The sequence below is a fragment of the Quercus suber genome, unplaced genomic scaffold (assembly GCF_002906115.3).
Source record: "Quercus suber isolate HL8 unplaced genomic scaffold, Cork oak 2.0 scaffold_14, whole genome shotgun sequence".
In the NCBI taxonomy this organism is placed as follows: Eukaryota; Viridiplantae; Streptophyta; class Magnoliopsida; order Fagales; family Fagaceae; genus Quercus; species Quercus suber.
In genome coordinates this window covers 1,437,032-1,461,814 of record NW_027069479.1, presented here as the reverse complement: position 1 = coordinate 1,461,814, position 24,783 = coordinate 1,437,032, and the positions used below count along the sequence as shown (strand labels likewise).

At 34.4% G+C, this 24,783-nt stretch overlaps 3 protein-coding genes across 3 annotated transcripts; all 3 read right to left on the bottom strand.

The window, feature by feature from the left end:
* Positions 1–4,247: 4,247 nt before the first annotated feature.
* Positions 4,248–6,025, bottom strand: LOC112005315 (uncharacterized). The gene is made up of 4 exons (XM_024037559.2): positions 5,752–6,025; positions 5,553–5,673; positions 4,973–5,406; positions 4,248–4,865 (listed from the first exon to the last, which is right to left on the bottom strand). The coding sequence occupies exons 1-4, from the start codon at positions 5,805–5,807 to the stop codon at positions 4,637–4,639; spliced, it is 840 nt and encodes a 279-aa protein (XP_023893327.1). The 5' UTR covers positions 5,808–6,025; the 3' UTR covers positions 4,248–4,636.
* A 10,698-nt stretch (positions 6,026–16,723) lies between these two features.
* Positions 16,724–18,228, bottom strand: LOC112005314 (E3 ubiquitin-protein ligase SGR9, amyloplastic). Its single transcript, XM_024037558.2, has one exon. It carries the CDS (start codon positions 17,894–17,896, stop codon positions 17,039–17,041), a length of 858 nt encoding a protein of 285 aa, XP_023893326.2. The 5' UTR covers positions 17,897–18,228; the 3' UTR covers positions 16,724–17,038.
* Positions 18,229–20,197: 1,969 nt separating this feature from the next.
* LOC112005311 (pentatricopeptide repeat-containing protein At2g37310) lies at positions 20,198–23,461 on the bottom strand. The gene is made up of 2 exons (XM_024037556.2): positions 20,691–23,461; positions 20,198–20,384 (listed from the first exon to the last, which is right to left on the bottom strand). Exon 1 carries the CDS (start codon positions 23,375–23,377, stop codon positions 21,374–21,376), a length of 2,004 nt encoding a protein of 667 aa, XP_023893324.1. The 5' UTR covers positions 23,378–23,461; the 3' UTR covers positions 20,198–20,384; positions 20,691–21,373.
* Positions 23,462–24,783: the final 1,322 nt, after the last annotated feature.

The window sequence follows — 24,783 nt, the reverse complement described above, 5'->3', positions numbered from 1 at the left end:
CCGAACAAACTGTGAGTGAAGCAAAGTCAAGAGTTTACTTTTCTCCAAATGTTGATAGAAATACTAGGGAGTCGCTATGTGATATCCTTGGGTTTGCTTCCACTACATTCTTGGGAAAGTACCTCGGGTTCCCCTTAAAGCAACCGGGCTCCTCTTCACAAGAATACAATTTTATTCTAGATAGAGTTAAGCAAAAACTCTCTGGGTGGAAGGCAAATATGTTATCATTGGCTAGGCAGTCAGTTGTCATTCAAGCTTCCTCGGCTGCCATATCGTCATATGTCATGCAATGTGCTTAACTTCCAGGTAGGATTTTGGATGGAGTAGATAGAGTCAATCGGAATTTGCTTTGGGGATCCTCAAATTCAGCCAAGAAAGTTCATTGGGTTGGATAGGATAAGGTGACAAAGTCAAAGGAGGAAGGCGGTCTTGGGTTGCATTCAGCTAAGGGTAGGAATATTGCTCTTTTGGCTAAGTTGAATTGGAGATTCCAAACTAAATCATAGGCTCCTTGGGTTAAGGTTTTGAAGATAAAATATTGTAATCAAAGGAGGAGGGTTGCTGTTGATGCTAACAAGCTCCCTTGTTCTTCTATATGGTTAGCAATGAAGAGAGGTAGAGATACTTTCAACAAGGGAAGTAGGTGGCTAGTGGGGAAGGATAGTGGTCTAAATGTGTGGCATAGTAATTGGACAAATGGGGGTTCACTTAGAGAGTTTATTCATGGTCCCCTTACCCAAGAAGCTAGCTTTCTTGTAGTTAAAGATATTATGTTAGGATTGGGGAAAAATTCCTTTTGAGATCCCTCTTGAAATTAAAAGGATGATTCAAGCCATTCCGGTGATAATCACGAGTAGAGGAGCTGATAAGTTGATTTGGGCTGGCTCTCCCCAAGGCACATTTGATTTGAGAAGTGCTTATAGGCTTGCAATAGGGTTTGATACAATTACTACTTTCTCGGCAAGTTGGATTTGGAAAGCGGAAACACTCCCAAAAATTAAAACCTTCCTTTGGAGATGTGCTCATAATAGTATTGGAGTTAAAGTTTGTTTGGAGAGAAGGGGTATAACCTAAGATATTGTGTGTCCAATCTGTCAGGGAGGACCTGAAACCATTCTACATGCTTTAAGAGATTGTAATTAGCTAAAATATGTGTGGAATCAGCTAGGAATCTCCTCTTCGAATCATGATTTTTGGAGGAGTGACCTTTAGAGTTGGCTGTCTTATAATGGTAGGATGATGAGCAGTCTTTGTGCTACATAACCCCCTTGGAAAGTTGTTTTTCCGATAGCTGTATGGAATGTTTGGAAGAGTAGGAACAATATGGTTTTCAACAAGAAGAACGGGAACCCGAGCCTTGCTATGGAGATTGTGAAGCAAGCGTTGGAGTATTATCATTGCATTGCTTCCCCAAGGCTGCAAACTCGTAAAGTGCTGAAGGGAATTTCATGGGAGAGATCGCCATAAGGCTGGATGAAGCTGAACACTGATGGTTCGACCAATGGGAATCTCGGTTTGGCAAGGTGTGGGGGTGTGATTAGAGATGATGCAGGGCAGTGGATTGTTGGATTTTGCAAGTGTATCGACATCACCAGTAGCTTTGCTACAGAATTATGGGGGCTTAGGGAGGGTCTTATCTTGTGTTGCAATCTTAATATTACTCATCTTGAGATTGAACTTGATGCCAAAGCTATTGTGGACATCTTAAACAAGCTAGCCTATGTAAATAATATCATTTCTCCTATTTTGGATGACTGCAGGATGTTGGCTTCCCGCATTCCTCAGATTCGTGTTAAGCATTGCTTTTGTCAGGCAAATAGGTGTGTGGATAGCCTTGCTAGAATGAGTTTTAGTTTAGATGGTGTTTTTTCTTCTTTTCATAGTTCGCCTGTGGACTTGATTGATGTGTTTGTGGATAATCTCAATGGGGTGTATGTTAACAGGATGTGTCTTGAACCTGATGTTCTTTTTTAATTGGTTTTAATGAATCTTCTTTCACCAAAAAAAAAAAAAGACATCGATTGATAAATACTAGGTATTTTCAAAATTTTCTGCAAAGTAGTATTATTTGCAAACTATGTAGTAGAATATCACCCTTTTGGAATTCAATTTTGTGAAAATGGAGTTACTTAAGTCTCATAGAACTTGATTTCAACAATATTGAATTCCATGCATAAAAAATGTCACATGATGTGACTTTTTTCAATAAAAAATGCTACCTGAAACTCGATATTTATAAAATCAAGCTTTGTATAATTTCCTTTTGTAACTCGATATTTGTAAAATCAAGTTTACACAAAAAATTGAGTTACAAAAGAGTGGTATTCTCCAACGTAGTAGGCAAGCAGTACTATTTTGCTGAAAAGTTTGGGCATATGTGGTATTGCCATTTTGGCCTATAAGCTTAGTACAAATTCTATATATATGTCATCAATACGTTCTTCCAACAATAGCAAATTACTTTTGAATTTCTTGTGCTAGTATCACATTAAGCATTCGCATCTGGTTTCTTCAAAAAAAAATTCATTTTACCATTTCAAAAACTTTTTTATCTATTATAACATATCATTTTATAACACACCCAACATCCTAACTTTTATTTTCCTATACAACATATTAAAATAATATATATATCTACACAATAAAATATACAACACAAAACCATCTCTCCTCTTTCTATTAATAAAAAATAAAAAATTGCAGACACAATAAAATAATATTATTTAAGAATACAATCTTGCTACAGGAGCACAATGGTATTTTTTTTTTTTTACAATTACAACTTCGGGTAATACATGCTTTTAGTGTTTGTGGATTGTAAAATACCATTTTGGGGCTTTAGCCCCAATACAAATGCTCTAATATAGTTCATCTTTTAACCAAAGTAGCTTAGAATTGTTAACTTTTGTGGACTAAAACCTTTCCACGCCAATCTGAAATGTTTGGATGTGAGTGTGACTCCCTTCAGGGAAAAGGCTTCTCTTTGGTCCTTTTCTGCGCCGACGGTGCAGTTTGAACTTTGAACTTTGAAATTCATAGTGCCCTTCCTTTTATTCCTTTGTGCAATGTGAAATTCGCCTTTTGCAATTAAAAAAAAAAAGCAGAAAAAGCAAAATCGAAATTTTGAGGCAAGAAAAAAGTTCTTAGCAGATCAACCGAAGGAAGAATAGAGAGAATTTGCACTATATGTCTACTCGTGTACCTAAACATGTGAGGGGTTGCAAGTAATCCAAGCACACAGACCGAACGGCAAAGTACAGCAGAGCAGGCTATAAGGGAATATTAATTTATCTTGGGTTCAGCGATCCTTGCCTTTTGACATGTCCAGATTTCACGCAAAAATCTTATTTTGTGTGCATTAAGTATGTTTCACCTTTCGAAGTCACTTCTAGAAACTAGAGCTTAATCAATGATTTCAACTTGATTATCACTCAAGCCAAGGCTCAATTGCACTTCTTGAAAGTTAGCTATGTCCAGTCCTCACGGGCCACAGCAAGCTTACATAGTTTTACACCGATGCAAGCTGGCCTCTCCAGCAAGCAACACAACAATGCTATGTATATAATAAATGGCAAATGTTATGAGAAAAAAAGAAGAAGCTTTTTTAACTTTTATGAAAGTGACTTTAAAATTCTCCTTAAATAGTTTAAAGACAATTGCCCTAACCCCTAAGGGTATTTATTAATAGGATCTGTAATAAATTTCATAACTATTTTTTTTTTTTATAAGAAATTTCATAACTATTTTACGAATGGTTGGGAGGGTAGATTTTGATTAGTATGTGTATAACATCACTTTTGTATGTTCTATTGAAAATTGATATCATTTTTATTATGTACCAATTACAACTCGTACATAGTGTTTAGGAAAAATCTCATGCCCTTGCTCAATACTTATCACTTTATTGGTGCTTTGTAGTCCCTCTTACCCTTTTCTGTCATAAAGAATAAATTTTACCAAAAACATAAACCTTGTATATCTAACACTAATCGAAAATAAATAAGCCACTGTTTGGCCAGCCCCTATCACGGGGCAAAGAGCAAAACCGAGCTAATTGCTGTCCAAGGGCAAAAGTCACGTTTACATCTCTTTGGGTTCGGACAATCATTCGAGTCAGTGGACCCAAATTCAATTGAAGCTTGATTATGCCGAGTGTTGGGACTTGGGGGGTTGGGACCCAGGGCTCAGCTTAGAACTAATTAACCATATAAGCAACAAGCATTAGCCTAAATCGAACAATCAAATCCTGTAAATAAAAAGTCACTAGTATGAAGTGACCAACATCCAACTGACATTCAACCACTTTCAAAGCTATACACTTACTTGTAAGTACATAAGCACAAAAAAGAAAAATGGCCCATAGTTGAGAGTTGGGACCCAAAGCCAAAAGCATGAAATAAACAAGACAATCCCCGCTCACATGCTCTCTGTGAAGCGCACAATAAAAAATAACTATATTACCATCTTGATGTAACGCTCAGATTAATGCAAATACTTAATACTCTGCTAATATTGCTATGCTATCTCATCCTCTGTTTGCTTCAATGCAAAACAAACAGAAATGGCTTTATCTTTCTGAAATGTCTCTTTCTATAGTACTATTCCGAAGAAAATTGAGATAAAATGTTGTGCATACTTAAATTGGACCAACACGAACCATGTGTCTTCTCTGCATTGAGCTCTGAATCTCTTCCCTGATATTCCTTAGAGCATTAAGAACTTCACAAACACTTTCATTCAATGGCTTCACTTCAACAGTCTTTGAGGTCATTGGAAAACTCAACGGAACCAATGCCAATGAGTTATCAACATCATCCTCATGAGCACTCTCATTTTCTACTATTGAAGATTTTAAGCTTGAACAACTGAAACAAATTAGCAAATTGAACTTGATTAGCTTAATGACTAAAAAAAACCCTTTCTTTTGAAAAATATTTAAAAATCAATGACTTTGCAGGTTTGAATTGTGTACCTATGATTATCAGTCCTTGGATCTTCAGAGCTGGGGCTCAATTTATGGGAAGGATCATCGTGATTAGAATTAGCATTGGAACTAGCACTAGCACTAGAAGTACCTTGAGGACTAAAATCATTTTCAGTGGAAGGACTTGAATGGCTTTGAGTGGGTGTAGAGGTTTCTGAGACATTGTGCTCCAGATTTTGTGAAATTTGTGGGCTTGAGAATTGGGATTTGGGTTCATCTTCTTCTGGGTGTCTGGAACCTGATGCACTTGTGGATGGTGTACAAGACATTTCACACTTTTCGGATGTACTAGATTGCTCTGATTCCACAGATATTGTAGAAATGTTCAAAGATTCAAGCTTCTTCATCAATAATTTAAGCTTCTTCTCAGCTTTGTTCATGAATTTTGTCTCTTCTTTAAGTTGGTTCTCTAGCTCTATCAACTTAATTCCCAAACACATTTCAGAAAAAAAGTCAGAGGAAGACAGCTGTGTCATATAAATGGTTTTCAAATCTTTTTGAAAATGTGAATCTAAATCTGACCAGTCCTAGGAAAGGAACAGTAAATCAAGTTCAAAAGAGCCATTACCTTGTTGCCTAGGAGCTCTGCATTTTTTTTAGCAACCCTTGAAGCTTGTCTCTCTGCAAGCAATCTGCCTCTCAGGCACTCCACAGTTCTAACACCATCATCCCCTTCCACTTTCTTATCACTGAGAGAAAACCCATTTCAAAAAAGTGAAAAAAATGTGTGTTTGTATATTGAAAGAGAAAGAAAAAGAAGAACCCACCTCCATTTTCTATCAGCTATCATGTTCTTTTCTCTTTGGCCTGTCACTGCAGCCATTTCTTGATCTGAATCTTCAGTACACAACTGTCCCTAGTCACACTCCCCCGCTAAGTTGTGCACTATTTCTATCTGTATATAAAAATATGGGAACCAAGATATGTGATTTTTTTTCTCTCTTTATGTTTGGTGTAGAATCTATGCTTATGCAAAAACAAAAATACTACTGTCGATGTCAGAAAACTATGGTCAGACAGTTTGGAGTCTTCTTGCCTTACCCTATCAGATGGGTTATATATCCACTGCCCAAAAGGCACTCACTTTTACTATTTTGTGGGTAAATGGTAACTGTAATTTTATATTGTTACTACCATAATTGAACTTAAACCGTCCATTTATTATACATTATGGCTCTTGTGCCTAGTTAAGTCCAAGCTGTGAGTCTTTATGGTCATAGACCTTCTCAATCCATGGCACATGATCACTAATGAAAAAGTTGTTCTCGCATGCCTTCCTCAATCTAATTGGTCATCTAATTTTCTCATTGATTTCAAGGTTTTTTTTTTTTTTTGAGAAAAAGAAAAATTTGAAGTCCACATAAATAATACAATTTGTACCACAATTATTCATATAGCAGATTGAGTAGTGGAGAAAAAAATGATGAGTATATGTGAAAATGATAAATAACTAATCACAATCTGACACATAAAATAATTGTGACAAAAATGGTAGTAGTTTACGGTACTATTACTAATCAAAGAGAAATTTCTAGTGCTTAATTAGGCAGCCAAATGTTTCAAACTTGCTCAACAGATGGTAAAATCAGACAATTACGGTGAACAATTAAGTGAGCAAGCTGTGACTTTTATAGATATAAAGGGGGGTCCGTGTCTATGACTAATCAAAGAGAAATTTCTAGTGCTTAATTAGGCAGCCAAATGTTTCAAACTTGCTCAACAGATGGTAAAATCAGACAATTACGGTGAACAATTAAGTGAGCAAGCTGTGACTTTTATAGATATAAAGGGCAGGTCCGTGTCAGTTTAATTAGCAATAGCTGCAATACAGGCATTTATTGATTTTATTAATTTGCATGCATATTTAAATTTATTAAATACATATAGGAGAGAGAGAGAGAGAGAACCCGGGCATTTGAATCATTTAAAATTTGAAAAAAAAAATCACAGAACTAACCAAAAAAATACTGATGTCACTTCTGTCTCTATTCCTTTCACGTGATGTTCCTGAACTGTGTTCGTTCAATCGGTCTCCCTCATCTTGCTCGTGTTCTTTTTCTATTTATTTACTTTTTTTTTTTTTTGCACTCAGATCCTTACTATACATTTATTTATTAATGCATATATCTTGGTTTTTATTTATTTATTTATAATTTTTCCCCCAAAATAGTTTGCATGCAAAACCAATTCAAATTTGTGCCCAGATATATACATAAATATATATTGTAGGTGGGGGAGCTACTGTACTGAGCTTGCAAAACCAATTCAAATTTGAGCCAAAATATATACATAAATATATTGTAAGTGGGTGAGGTTTGGTGGATATATATTTCATATTTGATGGAAGGTCTTACAAAACAATAGGACGATCAAATTGTTCAGCACCCGCACAAGAACCCCAATCGGGTCTATAGTGAGCACTGTTGTATATATAGGTATATACATTAATAGGTTCTAATAATAATGATGTTTGAGTTTGAAGAATATTGTTTCATAAAGTTGTTAAAGTAAAAATTCAAGTTCTGAAATTTTCTAAGTGAAAATTCGAAGTTAGGCATTTTTGATCTGTCGAAATTTTGGCTCAATCGATCGAAATAGTAAAGAAAAAATCCTAGGGTTTCTGGATATCTTGATTGCTACTCGATTCCTATTTGACCAATCGAAAATTGTAAAACAGGATTTTTCTGCAGAATTTTCTAATGACTGTTTTGAAACGTTGAAGAGATTTCAAGCCTTGTGAACGGTTCTATGAAACATTTTAACTCTCCATACGTACCTTTTGAAGAGTTATAACCCTATGGGTATAAATAGATGTTAATTTCCCCAAAATAGTAAGTTACAAAGAAATACAAGAAATTATGTGGGTATTCTCCAAAATGGCTATTTGTAGAATCTAATAAACTTGGTTGTATCCTGATGACAAGTTTGTAGAAACCATTTAGTAACTTGCGAATGGGAACAAATATTGTCTAAGGATAACATTCAATTGTGCCTCAAAGCCAGTCACTAATTTCTATTTACTTGATGTGTTCATTTGTTCACTCATTGTTACTCCTTGATTTGGTAAAATCTCCAACAAGCACTTCGATGATTAAATTAGGATTTTTTTTATCCAAAGTTTTGGTGGGCTTAATTGTTATGGATCCAGAATTACTTTCCTCAGGTCTGTGGAGGGGTTATTTATACCTTAAAGGGCACCTTACGACCTTAGTTTGCCCATCATATCCTGTCCTATCTGCTCTCGACGGAGGTGACCATTTCCTGCTTGGTTTTTTGGTCTATCTGTGCTTCCAAGCTGTGTTTGGGACACTGGCCAAGGGGACATGCCACATTAAATTAAATGCTAGGTGAGATTGTTGGGCGCAATTAATGCAGTTGTGACTTACAGGATTTCTTGATCTACTTTTAAAGAGTCGTTCCCAAATCGGCCATAGTTCACGACATGTTGGTGGTGACTATGGAATGACTAGACCTGACATTTTTAGGTCTCATGTATCGGTTTACCACATTGATGTCATATTTATAAAATGAAGTTCCAATTTGATGCACACATGCAATAACGTCTTCGTAAGAAGCTGATATGATGTACATATGCAATCAAAAGTTACTTATTTAAGTAATAACATACTCCTCATGTACCAAATTTTTAGTCCTCAATTCTATTTTGGAAAATCCTAAAATATAATTATTAGAATTTTTTGTGTTGGCTAATTCTATGACAAAGTTTTCTTGTAATTGTTGAACAATTTTCAATTGCATTTATGTGGTGTACTTAAGGTTGAAGACTAAAGATTGTTGTTCATTGTGCAAGTATGCATAATTCCGTTGAGCTAATTTCATTATCAATTGATCGAGCGAGTATAATAAGTTAGATAGAAACTTTTGCCAGTCATTTGCGAGACATTCGGTAGAGAGAATGCTATAAGGAAAGCACCAACCTAGGCTTTCATGGAAACTTTGTGGCCAATCACACTTTAAACCCTACCTTCTTTATTTACAAAAATCAAACCCTAATTTAAGAAGAAGAAAGATGGCAACACAAAACATTGAAAATCCTTTACTAAGCCTTTTAAGCCTTTTTAGCATTCGACCTTTCCAATTGCCCATGATTGAGAGGTTATTCACTTCCAAACACAAAGATTACCACCTTTGCAACGAAGTTGTTGTTTTTAAACCACAAAGACCAAACCAAATCATTAAGAAGCCTATGAGTGACCAAGAAATTGGTTTTGTGGTCGGTGGATCAACTTGTGACATCAAGTAACATTGAACGCACAAGGCAAGAGTTGCTAGGCGAGTAACATTTGTATTGCAAAAACCTTTAATAGTGGACTTGTTGAGTTAGGCTTTGGTACGGAGTGCTATGACCTATTGGGTTTTCACTCCATAAACAAATTCTTGTTTTTGTGTGTGTATGTTGTTCATGTGATATTTATCTTGTGCTTGTTAATCTGTGATTAATGTTGTGATTAAATTAATTAAGTACGTACTCAAACTTAATATGGAATCATTGATTAAATTGGTGGTAGCCATATTAAGGGTCTAAACAACATTTTTCATAGTATCTTTTGAAACGTCAATAAATAAATTTCTTTACTATATCCTTTACTTTATTCAAAATGTTAATACTCCTTTTTCACTAGAGTTTAAATTAAGGAGTGTAATTTTGGAAACTTGCACCATTTTATTTGAAAGATAACGTTGTAAATAATTTTCCCTTAAAAAGTTAAATTAAAAAAAAAAGAAGGACAAACAATATAGGATTGAGTAGCTACTCTTTACCTTCTTATAATTAATTGAAGTTTAGGGGCTTGTTAGGAACCTTGGAGGTCATTGTAGACTATAAGTTAAGTCCTTCAATATATATTGTGGTATTGATGTCAAGAGATGGAATAAAAATTAATAATCTCATTTAAGAGTATTTTACTTTATATTCCTCCCTTCACAATTTCTCACATATACTTTTTTTTTTTCTACTTTATAAAATGACCAAATTTAAAATGAAAAAAAAAAAAAATCATACACATGATATACTGCAATTGATGACACGTAAAGTGGAACATTAAGGGTGACAACTACTAGTTAACATAGAATGAGTTCCAGATAACTCAATAAGTAAATTCTCTTGTCATTAAGTAATAAATCTAGTAGGTTTCAATTAGCTCAACTAGTAAAGTTTCTGATGGTTGTATAAGAGATTTGGGGTTCAATCCTCGACTACACCAAAAATTGATTAGTATTTTAGTCTGATGATAAAGAACAATTATTAGGAGCGGACGCCATTGGTTGAATCTCTCTAAAAAAATAAAAGTAATAAATTTAGGATTCAAATCTCACTAATCTTAACCTGATGATAAAGAATAGTCATTATGGAGTGGACGTTATAAATTAAAACTCTATCGTGTGTATATATATATATATATATTTAAAAAAAAAAGAAAAAAAAAAGAAAAAAGAAAAAGAAAAAGAAGAGTATTGAAAGCAGTATGGATTTGGATCTGTGCTGGCTGGACTTTAGGTAGGCCACGCTGCAATTATCATCTCTAATTACGTATCCATTTGCTGTGAAATCCAAAATCATTAGACTAGTTTCTTTCATTAAAATAGTAAGGGAACATTATGATTATCACTATGGGTTTCAAAATCTTCTTGCCCTGCACTCAAAGAAATGCATAGCAATCACTTGATTTGGTTTTGCTATCAATACATCTATGATATACATACACCTAACTTCCACTGAAAATACAATGCAGGAGCTTAAAGCACACTCATTATCATTTGACCGGACCACTTCATCTTTTATCAATGGGAGGCAGTTCTGAGTAGGGCCAGAGTCTGGTGGTGTATTCAATTAAATTAATTAGGTTTCTGCATGTTTGAGTAGATTGTAATGCTTAAATAGAAATTAATAGATACCATCAATGTATTTGGTTAATTTCACCATGGGGTATCTTTTTACAGGAAAAAGTTCTTACCTCATTGGGTTATGTCTCAATTAAAATCCATCATGCAAGCTTTGAAAGTTTGAACTTTGAATGTCTAAATAAACCAGAAAACCACGAGTTGAAGAGGGCCCAACAAATAAATCAAGGAAGATAGTTGTTCTTTAATTTAAAATAATAAAAATAATGAGAGATATGACATCATGTACGCATTTTTTAACTTTCTAGTAGATGCTTTTATAATAGAGTATTATATTATATAAATAGAATTAAAAATTCGTTTTGACATTTCAATGAGGTATTAATTATTGGTTTTTCTTGTAAACAACTCCTTCGGTTTATTTTTTTATTAACAATTTAATTGTTCTTTTGTTTTATATTTTTTTCCACTATTTCTCCTGATATAATGTGGACAATCCTTTTGTTCTTGTATTTTACAAACTTAAGAATTTTCATTCATTTAACCCCAAAAAAAAAATTTCATCGTACTATAAATTAAATTAAATTTATTAAGATAATTCAGCTCTGGATAAAACTCTATTATTAAAATTTTAAAATATGTATTATTATTTCAATTAAATTTCTATTAGTAAAACTTTGAAAAAAAAAGTTTATCATTTATTTTAATCACCTACCATAGTTTTATTTTTGAGAAATGCTATGTCTACAACATTTTCACAACAAATCTTAAGTGGTAGGTTGTTGTCCATTGTTATAGGTGGGCAAAAAAAGTAATTTAAGTTGTGAATTTAAATTTGAACTAATAACAACTTACCACATATGATTTATTATAAAAATATTGTGAATGTAGCATTTCTCTTTATTTTTAACACAAAGTTTGATTTACGCAATAGGCTTCCATCATATAAGTTAAGGTAATTTTTCCCCTTTTAGCCAAAAAAAGGGGTTACTTTTTATTTTATTTTTATTATCTATTTTATTATTCAGATGATAATTGTAAATCATTTTCTTTACTTTAAATATAAAATTAATTAATTTATAAGTTTTATTGGTATACAGTATAGTACACTACTAATTATAAATATAATTACAAATGAAGCATGTCAAAAAATGTTTTTTTTTTCTTTTTATGATGTTAATAATTTTCTTTTAGCCAAATTATAAAAGGTTGTGCTAGTTTAATTATGGGGGAAAATCAATTGGATATCTTTCATTTTTCTTTTAGAATTCACTTTTTTTTTTTCTTCCAAATTTCCTAGGTTTGGGCTGGTTTTGATGGGAAGATGATGGATTTTGGGCTGTATATGCTGAAATTTTGTGAGACTAATTTGATGCTCAGAAAAAAATATATAATTCTATTGTATCAATTAAGTTTGGGCCAGTTTCCAAAATAATTGTGTGGGCGAGAGAGTTATGAGCGTAGCGTAGGCCTCTTTTTTTACACACTCCTTTCATTAAGCTAATGAGCTTGGGCTAAAAAAAAAAAAAAAAAAAAAAAGAATTTTCATTCATTTAACCCAAAAAAAAAATTTTCATCGTACTATAAATTAAATTAAATTTATTAAGATAATTCAGCTCTGGATAAAACTCTATTATTAAAATTTTAAAATATGTATTATTATTTCAATTAAATTTCTATTAGTAAAACTTTGAAAAAAAAAAGTTTATCATTTATTTTAATCACCTACCATAGTTTTATTTTTGAGAAATGCTATGTCTACAACATTTTCACAACAAATCTTAAGTGGTAGGTTGTTGTTCATTGTTATAGGTGAGCAAAAAAAGTAATTTAAGTTGTGAATTTAAATTTGAACCAATAACAACTTACCACATATGATTTATTATAAAAATATTGTGAATGTAGCATTTCTCTTTATTTTTAACACAAAGTTTGATTTACGCAATAGGCTTCCATCATATAAGTTAAGGTAATTTTTCCCCTGTGGGGGGAAAAAGCCCAAAACTACTTAATGGGCTCGGAATCCCCTGTTAAGGACTATTGTATTTTCGAGGACTAACAGGTGGTTGGGGCGGCCCATCTAAAAGCAGGAAGCCCAGAAGCGGAAGGGGAGTGTCGTCCGAAGAGGTCAACATTGGTCCGAGGACGTCTTGCTCCTCGGTTATGATGAGCCTTGATCAAACGAACGTGTGGAAGGTCCGACTAATCTTCCCAACGATCCCAACGGCAATGATAGATCCTAGGTGGATCCGGAAATGATCAGAACTAAAAGATATCTAAAGGAAAAGCTGCTACCACCGCATTTAATGTGCTGCAACAGTTTTTCTGGCCGCATTTATGTGGAGAAGACCCCTGAACAGTGCAACCTCAGCTACCGCCACTCACAAAGAACTAAAGTAGACACATGACGTGACATGTATTTGAGTAGATGCGTGGATGAAGAACAGGTGGACGATGGAGATGATAGGAAGGGATGCTATATAAAGAAGAAGGGTCTCTGATAATGGGTGGAGAAGAGAGAGAGAAAGAGAGAGAAAGGCCTTACTGTAGTTCTGAATGTTGTAATCACTGTTAATTCAATAAAGCGCCTCTTCGGACATTCGTTCATGGAGTTATCTAAGCTTCAGTTCATGTTATCATCACTGCACGTAACCTAGCCAACTGTTTTGTGCTTCATAACCAGCCCAGCTCTTTCGCCCACTCTCTACAAATTCATTGTTCTGGGTTCGTTGGGCCTTTGACCCATATCTTTTGGGCTTGGGCAACAAAAATTGACCCTACATCCCCTTTTAGCCAAAAAAAGGGGTTACTTTTTATTTTATTTTTATTATCTATTTTATTATTCAGATGATAATTGTAAATCATTTTCTTTACTTTAAATATAAAATTAATTAATTTATAAGTTTTATTGGTATACAGTATAGTACACTACTAATTATAAATATAATTACAAATGAAGCATGTCAAAAAATGTTTTTTTTTCTTTTTATGATGTTAATAATTTTCTTTTAGCCAAATTATAAAAGGTTGTGCTAGTTTAAGTATGGGGGAAAATCAATTGGATATCTTTCATTTTTCTTTTAGAATTCACTTTTTTTTCTTTTCCAAATTTCCTAGGTTTGGGCTGGTTTTGATGGGAAGATGATGGATTTTGGGCTGTATATGCTGAAATTTTGTGAGACTAATTTGATGCTCAGAAAAAAAATATATAATTCTATTGTATCAATTAAGTTTGGGCCAGTTTCCAAAATAATTGTGTGGGCGAGAGAGGTATGAGCGTAGCGTAGGCCTCTTTTTTTACACACTCCTTTCATTAAGCTAATGAGCTTGGGCTTTGGGCTCGTCGGGTTGCTCCTATCCACAATAAGAAACACAATAGGGCTTCCTTCCCACTTACAGGTATTGGGCTCATTGACTGGCTCCATTTACAATTAGGCAATGGTCTTTAAGGCTTCACTATATTGGGCTTATTGCCATGCTATCCAAAGCCCAGATTTGTTCTTTCATTAGAAAGTTAATTCTGTACTTTTTCATTTAAGTAGAAAATGTTCCATTTTGTCTTGAATAAGTTCTTTCAAAAGGGTTTCTTTCTGCTTCCTTGGTGAATATCTTCGTAGAAGCTATATGATTTATTGGAACTGAAGTTTATTTGTTTTTAAATATGCACGTAACTTAACATGAAATTTCTTTATTGGTTCAATTTTTAATGAATCAAGATTACCATTCGTTCAGTATAAATAGTTAATATTTGGTTTTTTGCGGGGTTGGTTGAGAGTTAAGCTCTTTGCCAATTGATTTTGAGTAGTGTTATCAGGATCAGATGAGAATTGTGCAAAGCCTGCAAATACTTCGAATTGTGTAACTTTCGATTTTGATTTGCTGGCAACTTTTCTAATGGCTTTGATATGAGTTGTAAATCCTACTCTAGAAACGAAATCCCCACATAAATAGCAAGTTTGATTATAGATCTATTACCTAAAACTCAATGTGCAATCTTAGAGCTTTAGCATAAGTCTTTGTAAATTTTTTTTGTCTATTTTAGCACTAGAATTTACTTTTTTTATTTTATACAATCACCTCTCAAAAACACCCACGTCAGATTATCTATTATATAAACTATTTTATTTAAATAATACATATTTATTTTTATTCATATTTTTATTTAATCTCTCTCTCTCTCTCTCAATAACCATTCGTTCCAGTATAAATAGTTAATATTTGGTTTTTTGCGGGGTTGGTTGAGAGTTAAGCTCTTTGCCAATTGATTTTGAGTAGTGTTATCAGGATCAGATGAGAATTGTGCAAAGCCTGCAAATACTTCGAATTGTGTAACTTTCGATTTTGATTTGCTGGCAACTTTTCTAATGGCTTTGATATGAGTTGTAAATCCTACTCTAGAAACGAAATCCCCACATAAATAGCAAGTTTGATTATAGATCTATTACCTAAAACTCAATGTGCAATCTTAGAGCTTTAGCATAAGTCTTTGTAAATTTTTTTTGTCTATTTTAGCACTAGAATTTACTTTTTTTATTTTATACAATCACCTCTCAAAAACACCCACGTCAGATTATCTATTATATAAACTATTTTATTTAAATAATACATATTTATTTTTATTCATATTTTTATTTAATCTCTCTCTCTCTCTCTCTCTCTCTCTCTCAAAAGTAAAAACCCTCAGACCTCTCACACCTCCACACCCTTAGACCTCCCATGCCCCCAGAGCCTCTCACCTCTCTCTCTTTGTTGCTATTGCTGCTGCTGGTTATTCTTCTTCGCTTCTTTTGCTGCCGCCTCTTCTTCTTCTTCTTCACTTCTTTGCAATTTTGTAATTTGGGTTTGATGATTCTTGTACATGAGCTTGATCATGGATAAGTTTGGGATCTAGATTTAGGATGGATTTTTCAAAGGAATAGAGTTAGGGAAGATGGTAGAGGAAGAGAGAGACTTTGATGGAGAGAGAGTAGGGGAAGAGAAAGAAGATCTGAAGGGAGAAGTGAGATAAAAATAATTAAAAATCACATGGTTACTGTAGCAAAAGTGTATATAAACAGTGATATAGATAGACTGATATGAGTAATATTTGAGCAAGATTGTGCAAAATTAACTACTTTTTCTATTTTACATTAATTGATGATGCAAGTGTTTTTAGCAATCAATACGTAATCATGAATATTCTCATTTTTCAATAATTCAACTATATTTATAACAATAGACTTCCTCTTAGGCGCAATACGCAAACATATAAATGCATGTTGCGACTACAGTTGCACCTAGGCAGAATATATTATTCTCAATCGAATATGATATGTCCGGAAATCAGACAATATAAGAAGATAAGGATCAATTCAAGTTAAATTGAAATAATATCATGTAGCTAATTAGGGAATTAGGATTGTATTTAATTTCAAGTTGTATTTAAATAAAAATAGGAGTTAGTTCCTATTTGTTAGGATTAGATTATGATGAAATTATTTTATTCTTGACTATTTATGTATGCAGAAGGAATTAATAAGAATTAAGTAGAAAATTAACCTAAAAAACATATTTTTTTTTCTTTAAGTTCAGAAGATTGGTCATTGTCTTAAATTGGCTACACCTTATTGAATTAATCAAATCTAAGGATTATGATAACATAAATTAATAAACAAAAGAAGCAATACTAAGAATAATTATTGAATTGTTATCATCATTATCATAAATCATAATCACTTACTACAAATCAATGCAAATTAATTTTCAAATTTTGCTATCGTACATAGAAAAGGACTATAATGAATAATTATTTGCAATCAATCATTATATCCATTCAATTTCCTTTTTTTTTTCTTTGCAAAAATAAATAAAAACCTCAACCATAAACATCAAATTCACTTAAAAAAAAAGCCTCAAATCTCTGTTAATCTATAAATATCTGTTCATCTTTATCATTTTATTTAGATACAAATCCACAATAAATGCCTCTAAACTTAACCACAGGTGTCTCTATCAGAAAAACAAGCAATTTATCTATACTCTACAAAATCCATCCATCACAATTCACAACCATTCATCAGAACCGAACCTTCTTGATCTTTCAGTCTTCAACTCTTCATGGCCAAAACACTATCTGATTTTGACACGTGCAGATCATCTAAATCATGATTGGTGAAGATCATGCAATCTATGATCACCAACATTCATCAATCATCATACATCGAAACTCCTATTACCAACCTTGATCAGGACGTCCCACAGCCGTTGGATCTCTCCGAAAACATCATCAGTAGGAAGCTCAAACCGACAGCAAGGACACGTGTTCCTCTTCCTTAACCATGGCAAAATGCAAATCCAATGAAACAAATGCTCGCATGGAAACTCACACACGTCTCTCCCTTCTCTCATCTCCTCCTTACATATCACACACTCAACTCCACCGTCTCTCACCTCCACAGACGGCAGAGCCACCACCGCCGCCGCCGACGCAGCCACCTCTCTCCCCATCTTCCCATCGCCGTTATTATGATCACAGCAATAACCCATTTCACCTACAAACCTCCAACACCTCGTCACCATTTCAATGTACGGAATCAACACCGACCCATTATAGAACCCAATACCAGAATTCCTCAACATGGCGTCAGAGACCAGTTTGCTTAGAATTCCGCGCCATTCGGCGGGAGACTTGGTTTCTAGAGAATCTGGGTTGTGTTGGCGGGTTTCACAGAGTAGTAGTAGGAGTAAAATTGCATCGAGGTCTTTTTGCTTGAGTGTGTTGGAGGGTATTGGAGGCGGTGGTGAATATGGTTTGGGGTGGAGGTGAAGTGTGAGGTGGCGAAGGGAAGAGAGGAGGTGGCGAGCAATGAGGAGGGCTTTTTGTGGGAGAGAAAGAGAGTGGAGGTGGTGGAGAGTGAGGGAGAAGAGGGTGGGAGAGATGAGGAGAGCTGAGAGGCGGTGGTGGCTGTGGTGGATATCTGAGAAAATGGAGTGGGTGAGATCTGAGAGCTGGGGAGGAGTGAGAGTAGAGAGTGCAGCTATGATGGTGGTGGTGGTTGTTTCTTCTTTCATAATGGGATCGTGTGTTTGCACTTCACTTGAGGGTGTCAGAGGACAAAGTATGAGGAATGAGAGCGGAATGTGTGGCTTTTTATGGGAGTTTGACTCACTTTGTGGCTTATTTTAATGCCAATTGTGCCCCTCTCTTTGGGTAACAAAAGTTAGAACTACAATTTTTGTCATAATTGTTCATGTGGTGATAATTTGTAATTTGCAGGTGGTGAAAAAAAAAAAAAGTAATTCTGTATAAAAATAATAGTAAGTCAATCACATTCTGGTGCGTAGGATAATTATGGCAAAAATTGTGATATTTTACATGATATTAGAATTACTTTGGGTAAGCTATTATGTTGGTGAGAGAATATAAAATCCAACTTTAATAGTTTAATTAGTTGAAATCAATTCTTGTATTATTTAAATTTTAATACCAAATCCAATGTAATCTTTCTTATTAATCATTTACTTGGGATGCATAATGCACTAACCATAATATCATATCCTTAATTGGAAAATCTTCGTTAAGAGAATAAGAATTAAGTTGGTCTTCACTCTTTCTAAGCATTTGTTTGACACAAAATGTGCAACTTTTAAAAGCATCACAATTTTTAAGGGTACAAGTATAACAAAACTTTAACGCAATAAACAAAATAAACTAATAAAAATAAGTCCATCCAAATAGACATTTACTAATAAAATAATTATGTGACTTGCATTCTTCTTATGCATCAAAATCGAAATGATGAAGAAACCCATTGTAGATATATGATTTTGCTTAACTTATTTTGAGAATCACAAATATCACTATGTTGAAATATATTTAATTATCCAGTTTCATTATGTTGGGGGAGGGAGAATTTGAACTCTGGACGTATTTATTGAAAATATCAGGAAAATCAAACTATTAATTAAGTTATAGTACTCTTGACGTTCATGACAAGAACTTGAAACTTGAAAGTCATTGTGTATCTAGGAGCTAAACAGCAAATGATTTAATTGATAAAATCACCATTACAGTGAGGGAGATTAAAAAAAGAAAGGAAAATACTACCATCAATTTTACTACAAAATGTTTACAAATCAATATGATGATAAATTTGGTGCGAGCCATTTCGAAAGCATAATAAACATTTTTTTTAGTAATTAGTGACACATAAGTTTGTAAGACATATGTAATAAAACTGTATCTCTAACATCACTTAAAAAGAAAATAAGAAAATTGATACTTGTAATTGTAAATCTTCCGTTCATACTTGTGTTTTTTGTCATAGTAATTATTAATTAGAAGGGATTTTTTTTTTGTTGAATAAAAAAGGGAGTCTCCAGTATGAGCTCATCGACCCCATGTCACGTGACGGCAATAGGTAATATCACATGTACCACACGAGCCTTGCTAGGGCCATCGCTCGAACCGCTCCTCTCTGGGTGTAAAATGAGAACTCCTACCATCAAGCCACACCCCGTGTGATAATTAGAAGGGAACTTATTAAATACTCCCGGGTGATATGACACTCCAAACATTCCAATAGAAAACAAACCACCTTATACAGAAATTAACCTTTTCACATAGCTTTTTACACTAATGTAATATTTTTGAATTTAGTTACTTGTGGAGTATAATTGGCTATCTGCTTAACTCACATGTAAATATCTGTCAAGAGTGGACACAATGGTCAATCTCCCGAGAAATGATCTATTTCACCAAAAAAGAGAACGTGTGCATTGTATTGGATTTTGGAGATCTGCATAAGATACTCGGAACCCTATAGAGGATTGGATTAGAAAAAGAATAGAGTGGCTGAAAAATGAGAACGTGAATTTTTGTCCACAAGTGAGTGTCCGGTTCAAGCCCCTTTGTCACTCCTTTTCTTTTCATTATCTCTGATAATTATTGCCTTAATTCTAACGGGGAACAAAACAAGCAGAAAGAAAAATAAACATTTTGGCCCATCCATGGCTCGTTGCTCTTGTCCCCAACAAACTAATACATTAACAAACAAAGGCGCGAAGCTGGTGGAAACTAGTCATCACATTCACACAGTAAACCCTGCGCCTGTTACGCACATTTGTCACCATTCACCTTTGCATAAACCGCCTTCTTCTCCCATAATTTTTCTTTGGAGTTTGAGCAACTTGCTTGTGTTTACATTACATGCTAGATGAAAGAAAGGGTAGTCTAAAATTCCATGATGAACATTGTTATAATGCATAGTAGGACTCAAAAACTCCTAAAGGAAATAACAATATTGAAGCAACCAAATTACACTCGGGACCTACTAAAGCAGGGACACAATATATACCATCGAGGTGTTAACAAGAAGTAAAGGTTTCCTACTAGAATCAATGCATGGAAAAGCCAAAACACTCTCAATTAAAGAGAGACGAGTCAAGCAAAAAAGTTTAAAGATGAGCCATGAACATTCTTACCCTTTGCTAGAGGTATAATTAACAGCAATCTCTGTCAGAAGTAACACCATAGTGCATCCAAAAGTTTTACTGACAGCTGCTTCCCAAAAAAAAAAAAAAAAAAAAAAAAAAAAGGCAAAAGTAACTGTCACTATCTTCAAAAAGCTTACATGTAGAACAATACTTCACAGAAAGTGACCATTTTGTTCACTTTTCACAAAGCATATTAATTCAATACTTTCAAAAAAGAAAAACAAATCATAATGGCATCAACCTCGTTCATATTTTTAGAAACTTAAGGCACTTAAGTTTGGGGATCCAATGTTCTTAGATTTTTTAGCTCTGCATTGCCTTTTCATCACATTGCTATGACATAAACACAATCTAATTAACTGATACTCACCAAGCAGCAGCCACTTCCAAGGACATTTGAACTGAAGGAAGTTGAAATTATATCTAATTGATATTGCCAAATTGACCACATTAGATACCATAATTGCCAGTCACGTACGGGCAATCCCTCTAATAAGTACCTCATTTGCATTTTCGAAGTAATTTAAGTAAACTGAGATCAGGCTTTCCAGAAACTTTAGGTTTACAACCTTGGATGGAGCTAGAAGTTTTAACTTTTAAGTCTCTCATCAACGATATTTTACAAACATGGCTCTTAAATGAAGGATCAAGGAAATTGACCGACAACTGAAAAGAGAACCACCACTTAGCCTCGATTAGTGTTCTACCTTCTAAGATATGTTATCAGCAAAACATTACCTCAGAATGAAATTAATCCATATTCTAGACAGAAAAAGACCACCTGTTCCAACTTTTAAGTTTTAAGTACCTGTACCAGGTCATAGAACTCATCCACAAAAATGATTTGTAGCTTCAATTTCTAGCTATAATACTCTGAATTCATAGATATCTACTACTGAATATCCAGGTGCTATTTCACAATCAATTGGATATCCACATTAGAAGAAAACCACTGAATTTGAGTCACTGTGGCCCTATTAATGGATGGTGCATATTAAACCCCTCAGCCCAATCCTTTAATCCAAAGATTTCTTCAATATTGATGATCTGGTTTCAACTAAAAACGCTCTCCTCATCTAACTCATCCAATGAAATATACCCTTCCTCTCTCATTAACCCAAGCAATCCTCCCAAAATTTCATAAATCTCTTCAGCTCTTCCATTTGATACATCCCTGGCTATGAAGCTTTGCAATCCTCCACTTGTTTCAATCCAACTACTGCCTGGGATCTTTTTCAACCCAATTTTTTTCATCCTTTCCCTGGTCTTATCAGCTTCTTCCCATCTCCCAACTTGAGAATACAGATTTGCCATAATAATGTAATTCCCAGTGTTTTCAGGCTCAATCTCAAACAAATGATCACAAACAAACTTCCCCAGCTCAACATCACCAGAAACAGCAGCCCCATTAAGCAATGCACCCCAAACTTTAGCACTTGGTTCAATTGGCATTTTGGAGACAAATTCTGCAGCTTCAGATAGTCTCCCAGCTCGGCTAAGAACACCTACCATGCATGCATAATGCTCAACTGAAGGCTGTATGCCATATTTCATAAACATGGCATCAAAGATCTCCCAAGCTTCTTCTACCACTCCAGCATGAGCACAAGCTGACAATACAGCAGTGAATGTTACTGGGTCTGGCCTAATCCCATTATTTATCATCTCATTAAAAAGACGAAGAGTGGTGTTAGCATCTCCATGGGCCGCATATGCTGAGATTATTGCTGTCCAAATGATCAAGCTCTTACGTTTTGATTGATCAAAAATCCGTTGTGCCCCATGAAGAAACCCTGACTTTGCATAAGTGTCTATAATGGCAGTGGCCACATAAATATTGCTGTCATAATTGTTTTTAACAGAATAAGCATGTATTTCCTTTCCTCCTTTTAGGTTTGATAAGCATGAAATTGTAGGGAGAATGCTCGAAATTGTTACAGTATTTGGTTTAAAACCACATGCTTGCATTTCTATAACTAAATCTAAGACTCCTTCATGCCGGTTGTTCTGAACCAAACCTGAAATCACGGCATTCCATGTACTTAATCCCGGGTTTTTCATGTTTTGGAAAAGATCCATTGCATTGTCGACAAAACCATGAAGCATGTACCCTGAAATTATCGATCCATAGGTGACTTCATCCTTGTCACTCATCTCATCAAACAATTCTCGAGCATAGTCCAAGCTACCACATTTTGCATACAGCCCAATAATAGCATTATAAACTGAAACATCAATGTCAATTTGGCTCTCATTTATAAACCGATGAACTTCTATCCCAAAAATAAGGTCATTCGACTGCCCACATGCCTGCAAGACACTGACAATTGTCATCCCATTAGGCCGCAACCCAGATGAACCTAACATCTCTCTATACAATTCCTTACACTCCTCATAAAACCCAGCTTGAGAATACCCTGCTATCATTGAATTCCAAGACACAATATCTCTCTCAGGCATTCTATCAAACACAGTTCTTGCAAAGCCAATCTCATCACATCTCGAGTACTGCGTAATCAAAGCATTAACAACAAAGATATCCAGGTCAAACCCACGTCGAAGAACAAAACAATGAACCTCCTTGGCCAACCTTGAATGAGAAAACAAGGACGATAACGCCTTTAAAACACACGAGATCGTATAACAATCGGGCTTTACATCCGTCAAATTAGAGGACACCAGGGACAGAAACAGTTTCAGCATGTCTAGGTACCTGTTGTTGAGGGAGTACCCAATGAGCAAAGCGTTCCAAGAGAATATATTTTTGTCGGGAATTTTATCGAACACGTTACGGGCATCGCGGAGGTGATTTGATTTTGCGTAGAAAGTGATGAGCTTTGAGGCGAGAAAGTTGTTGGGTGAGACGGAGAAGAGGACGAGGCGAGAATGGAGCTGCCTGCCCAGGCGGAAGAGGTGGCGGTCGGAGCAGTGCTGGATGAGGCAGCCATAAGCTCCGTAGTCGAGACCATTGGCTGCTAAGAGGCTTTGTAGGGCTTGTTGGACGTAGCCGTTGGAAGCGTTCTGTATTCGAATGTTCAATGCCCTTGTTATCCTCATTCACTTTCTTTGATGATATTCCAATTCCATCGTTGCTCGAAAATAGTAAATATACACTTCAATATGACCTAGGCTCTAGCGTCTCAGAACTCATTCATTTTTGTATCAAAAAAAAAAAAAAAAGAAACGTTCTGTATTCGAATGTTCAATGCCCTTGTTATCCTCATTCACTTTCTTTGATGATATTCCAATTCCATCGTTGCTCGAAAATAGTAAATATACACTTCAATATGACCTAGGCTCTAGCGTCTCAGAACTCATTCATTTTTGTATCAAAAAAAAAAAAAAAAAGAACTCATTCATTTTATTTTTAATTTAATTTTTTTCAAAAAGTTTTCAAGTATTGCTTATTTTTTTCAATGATTCAAAGTTAGGGAAAAGTGAATGAATGTGTTAGGAGTATTGATTTAAGAAATATTTTTAGAAAAAAAATGTAATTAAATATTTTTTGACAACTTTTAATATTTTTTGGTGTCAAAACTTTTTAAAAATGATTTATTATCGAATATAACCTTTTAAAGTATACAGAAGAAGCTAAACTCATTTTTCACACACACCTGTATACACAATATTTATCATTATGAAATGTGAAAATGTGATAGTCACATTTAAAACATAGAAAGTAAATGTGTACGAAAGATGTAAAATAAGTTGTGTGAGAGAATCATTATCCTATAGAAGAATATTTATATTATATTTCTAAAACTTGGAAAGAAAATTAGTATAGGAGAAGGAAAGTGAAAGAAGACAGTCAAAGAGTACAAAGAAGATAAGAACTAACAAAGAAGATGGATAGGAATTGATGCATAAGTATATGAGAATTGGTACATAGATATTGTAACCGTTAAAGTGACATATAGAAAGACTTTATATTATGTTCCCTATTCTTACAAAGAGAATTACACTCCTTAGGAAGTGAAGCGAAAGAAGACCATCAAGGAAGACAACTACTACAACAAGGTAGATAAGAACTATCAAAGAAGATAGGAGCTGGCACATAAGTACATAGGAAGTGTCTTTAACTTCTTTAACGTAGCTTTTCTGTCCTTTGTTATATGTAAGTGCCTACCAAGTTTGTAGTGTGTTCTATCTAATCCTTACATTTAACTGATAAGATTGAGATATTTTTCCTTGTTTAGTGGAGGCACACTGTCCTTAATATGAAGTAAGACTTCTATGTCATCTACAAATAAAAATAAGTCGTATGACACATCAAGATTTTTTTTTTCTTGTGGCTATGTCTTCTAACAAATCTTTAGCTGTAATTATTTGATTTGCAATTGGCGTATAGTTGATTAATATTCAAGTAATAAAGAGCCTTCTAATAAATGTTACCATAAAATTTTTGAAGGTTGATTCATTGATTTCTTTTGCTTAATTGAACAAACTAATTAAGCTTTGTGCCA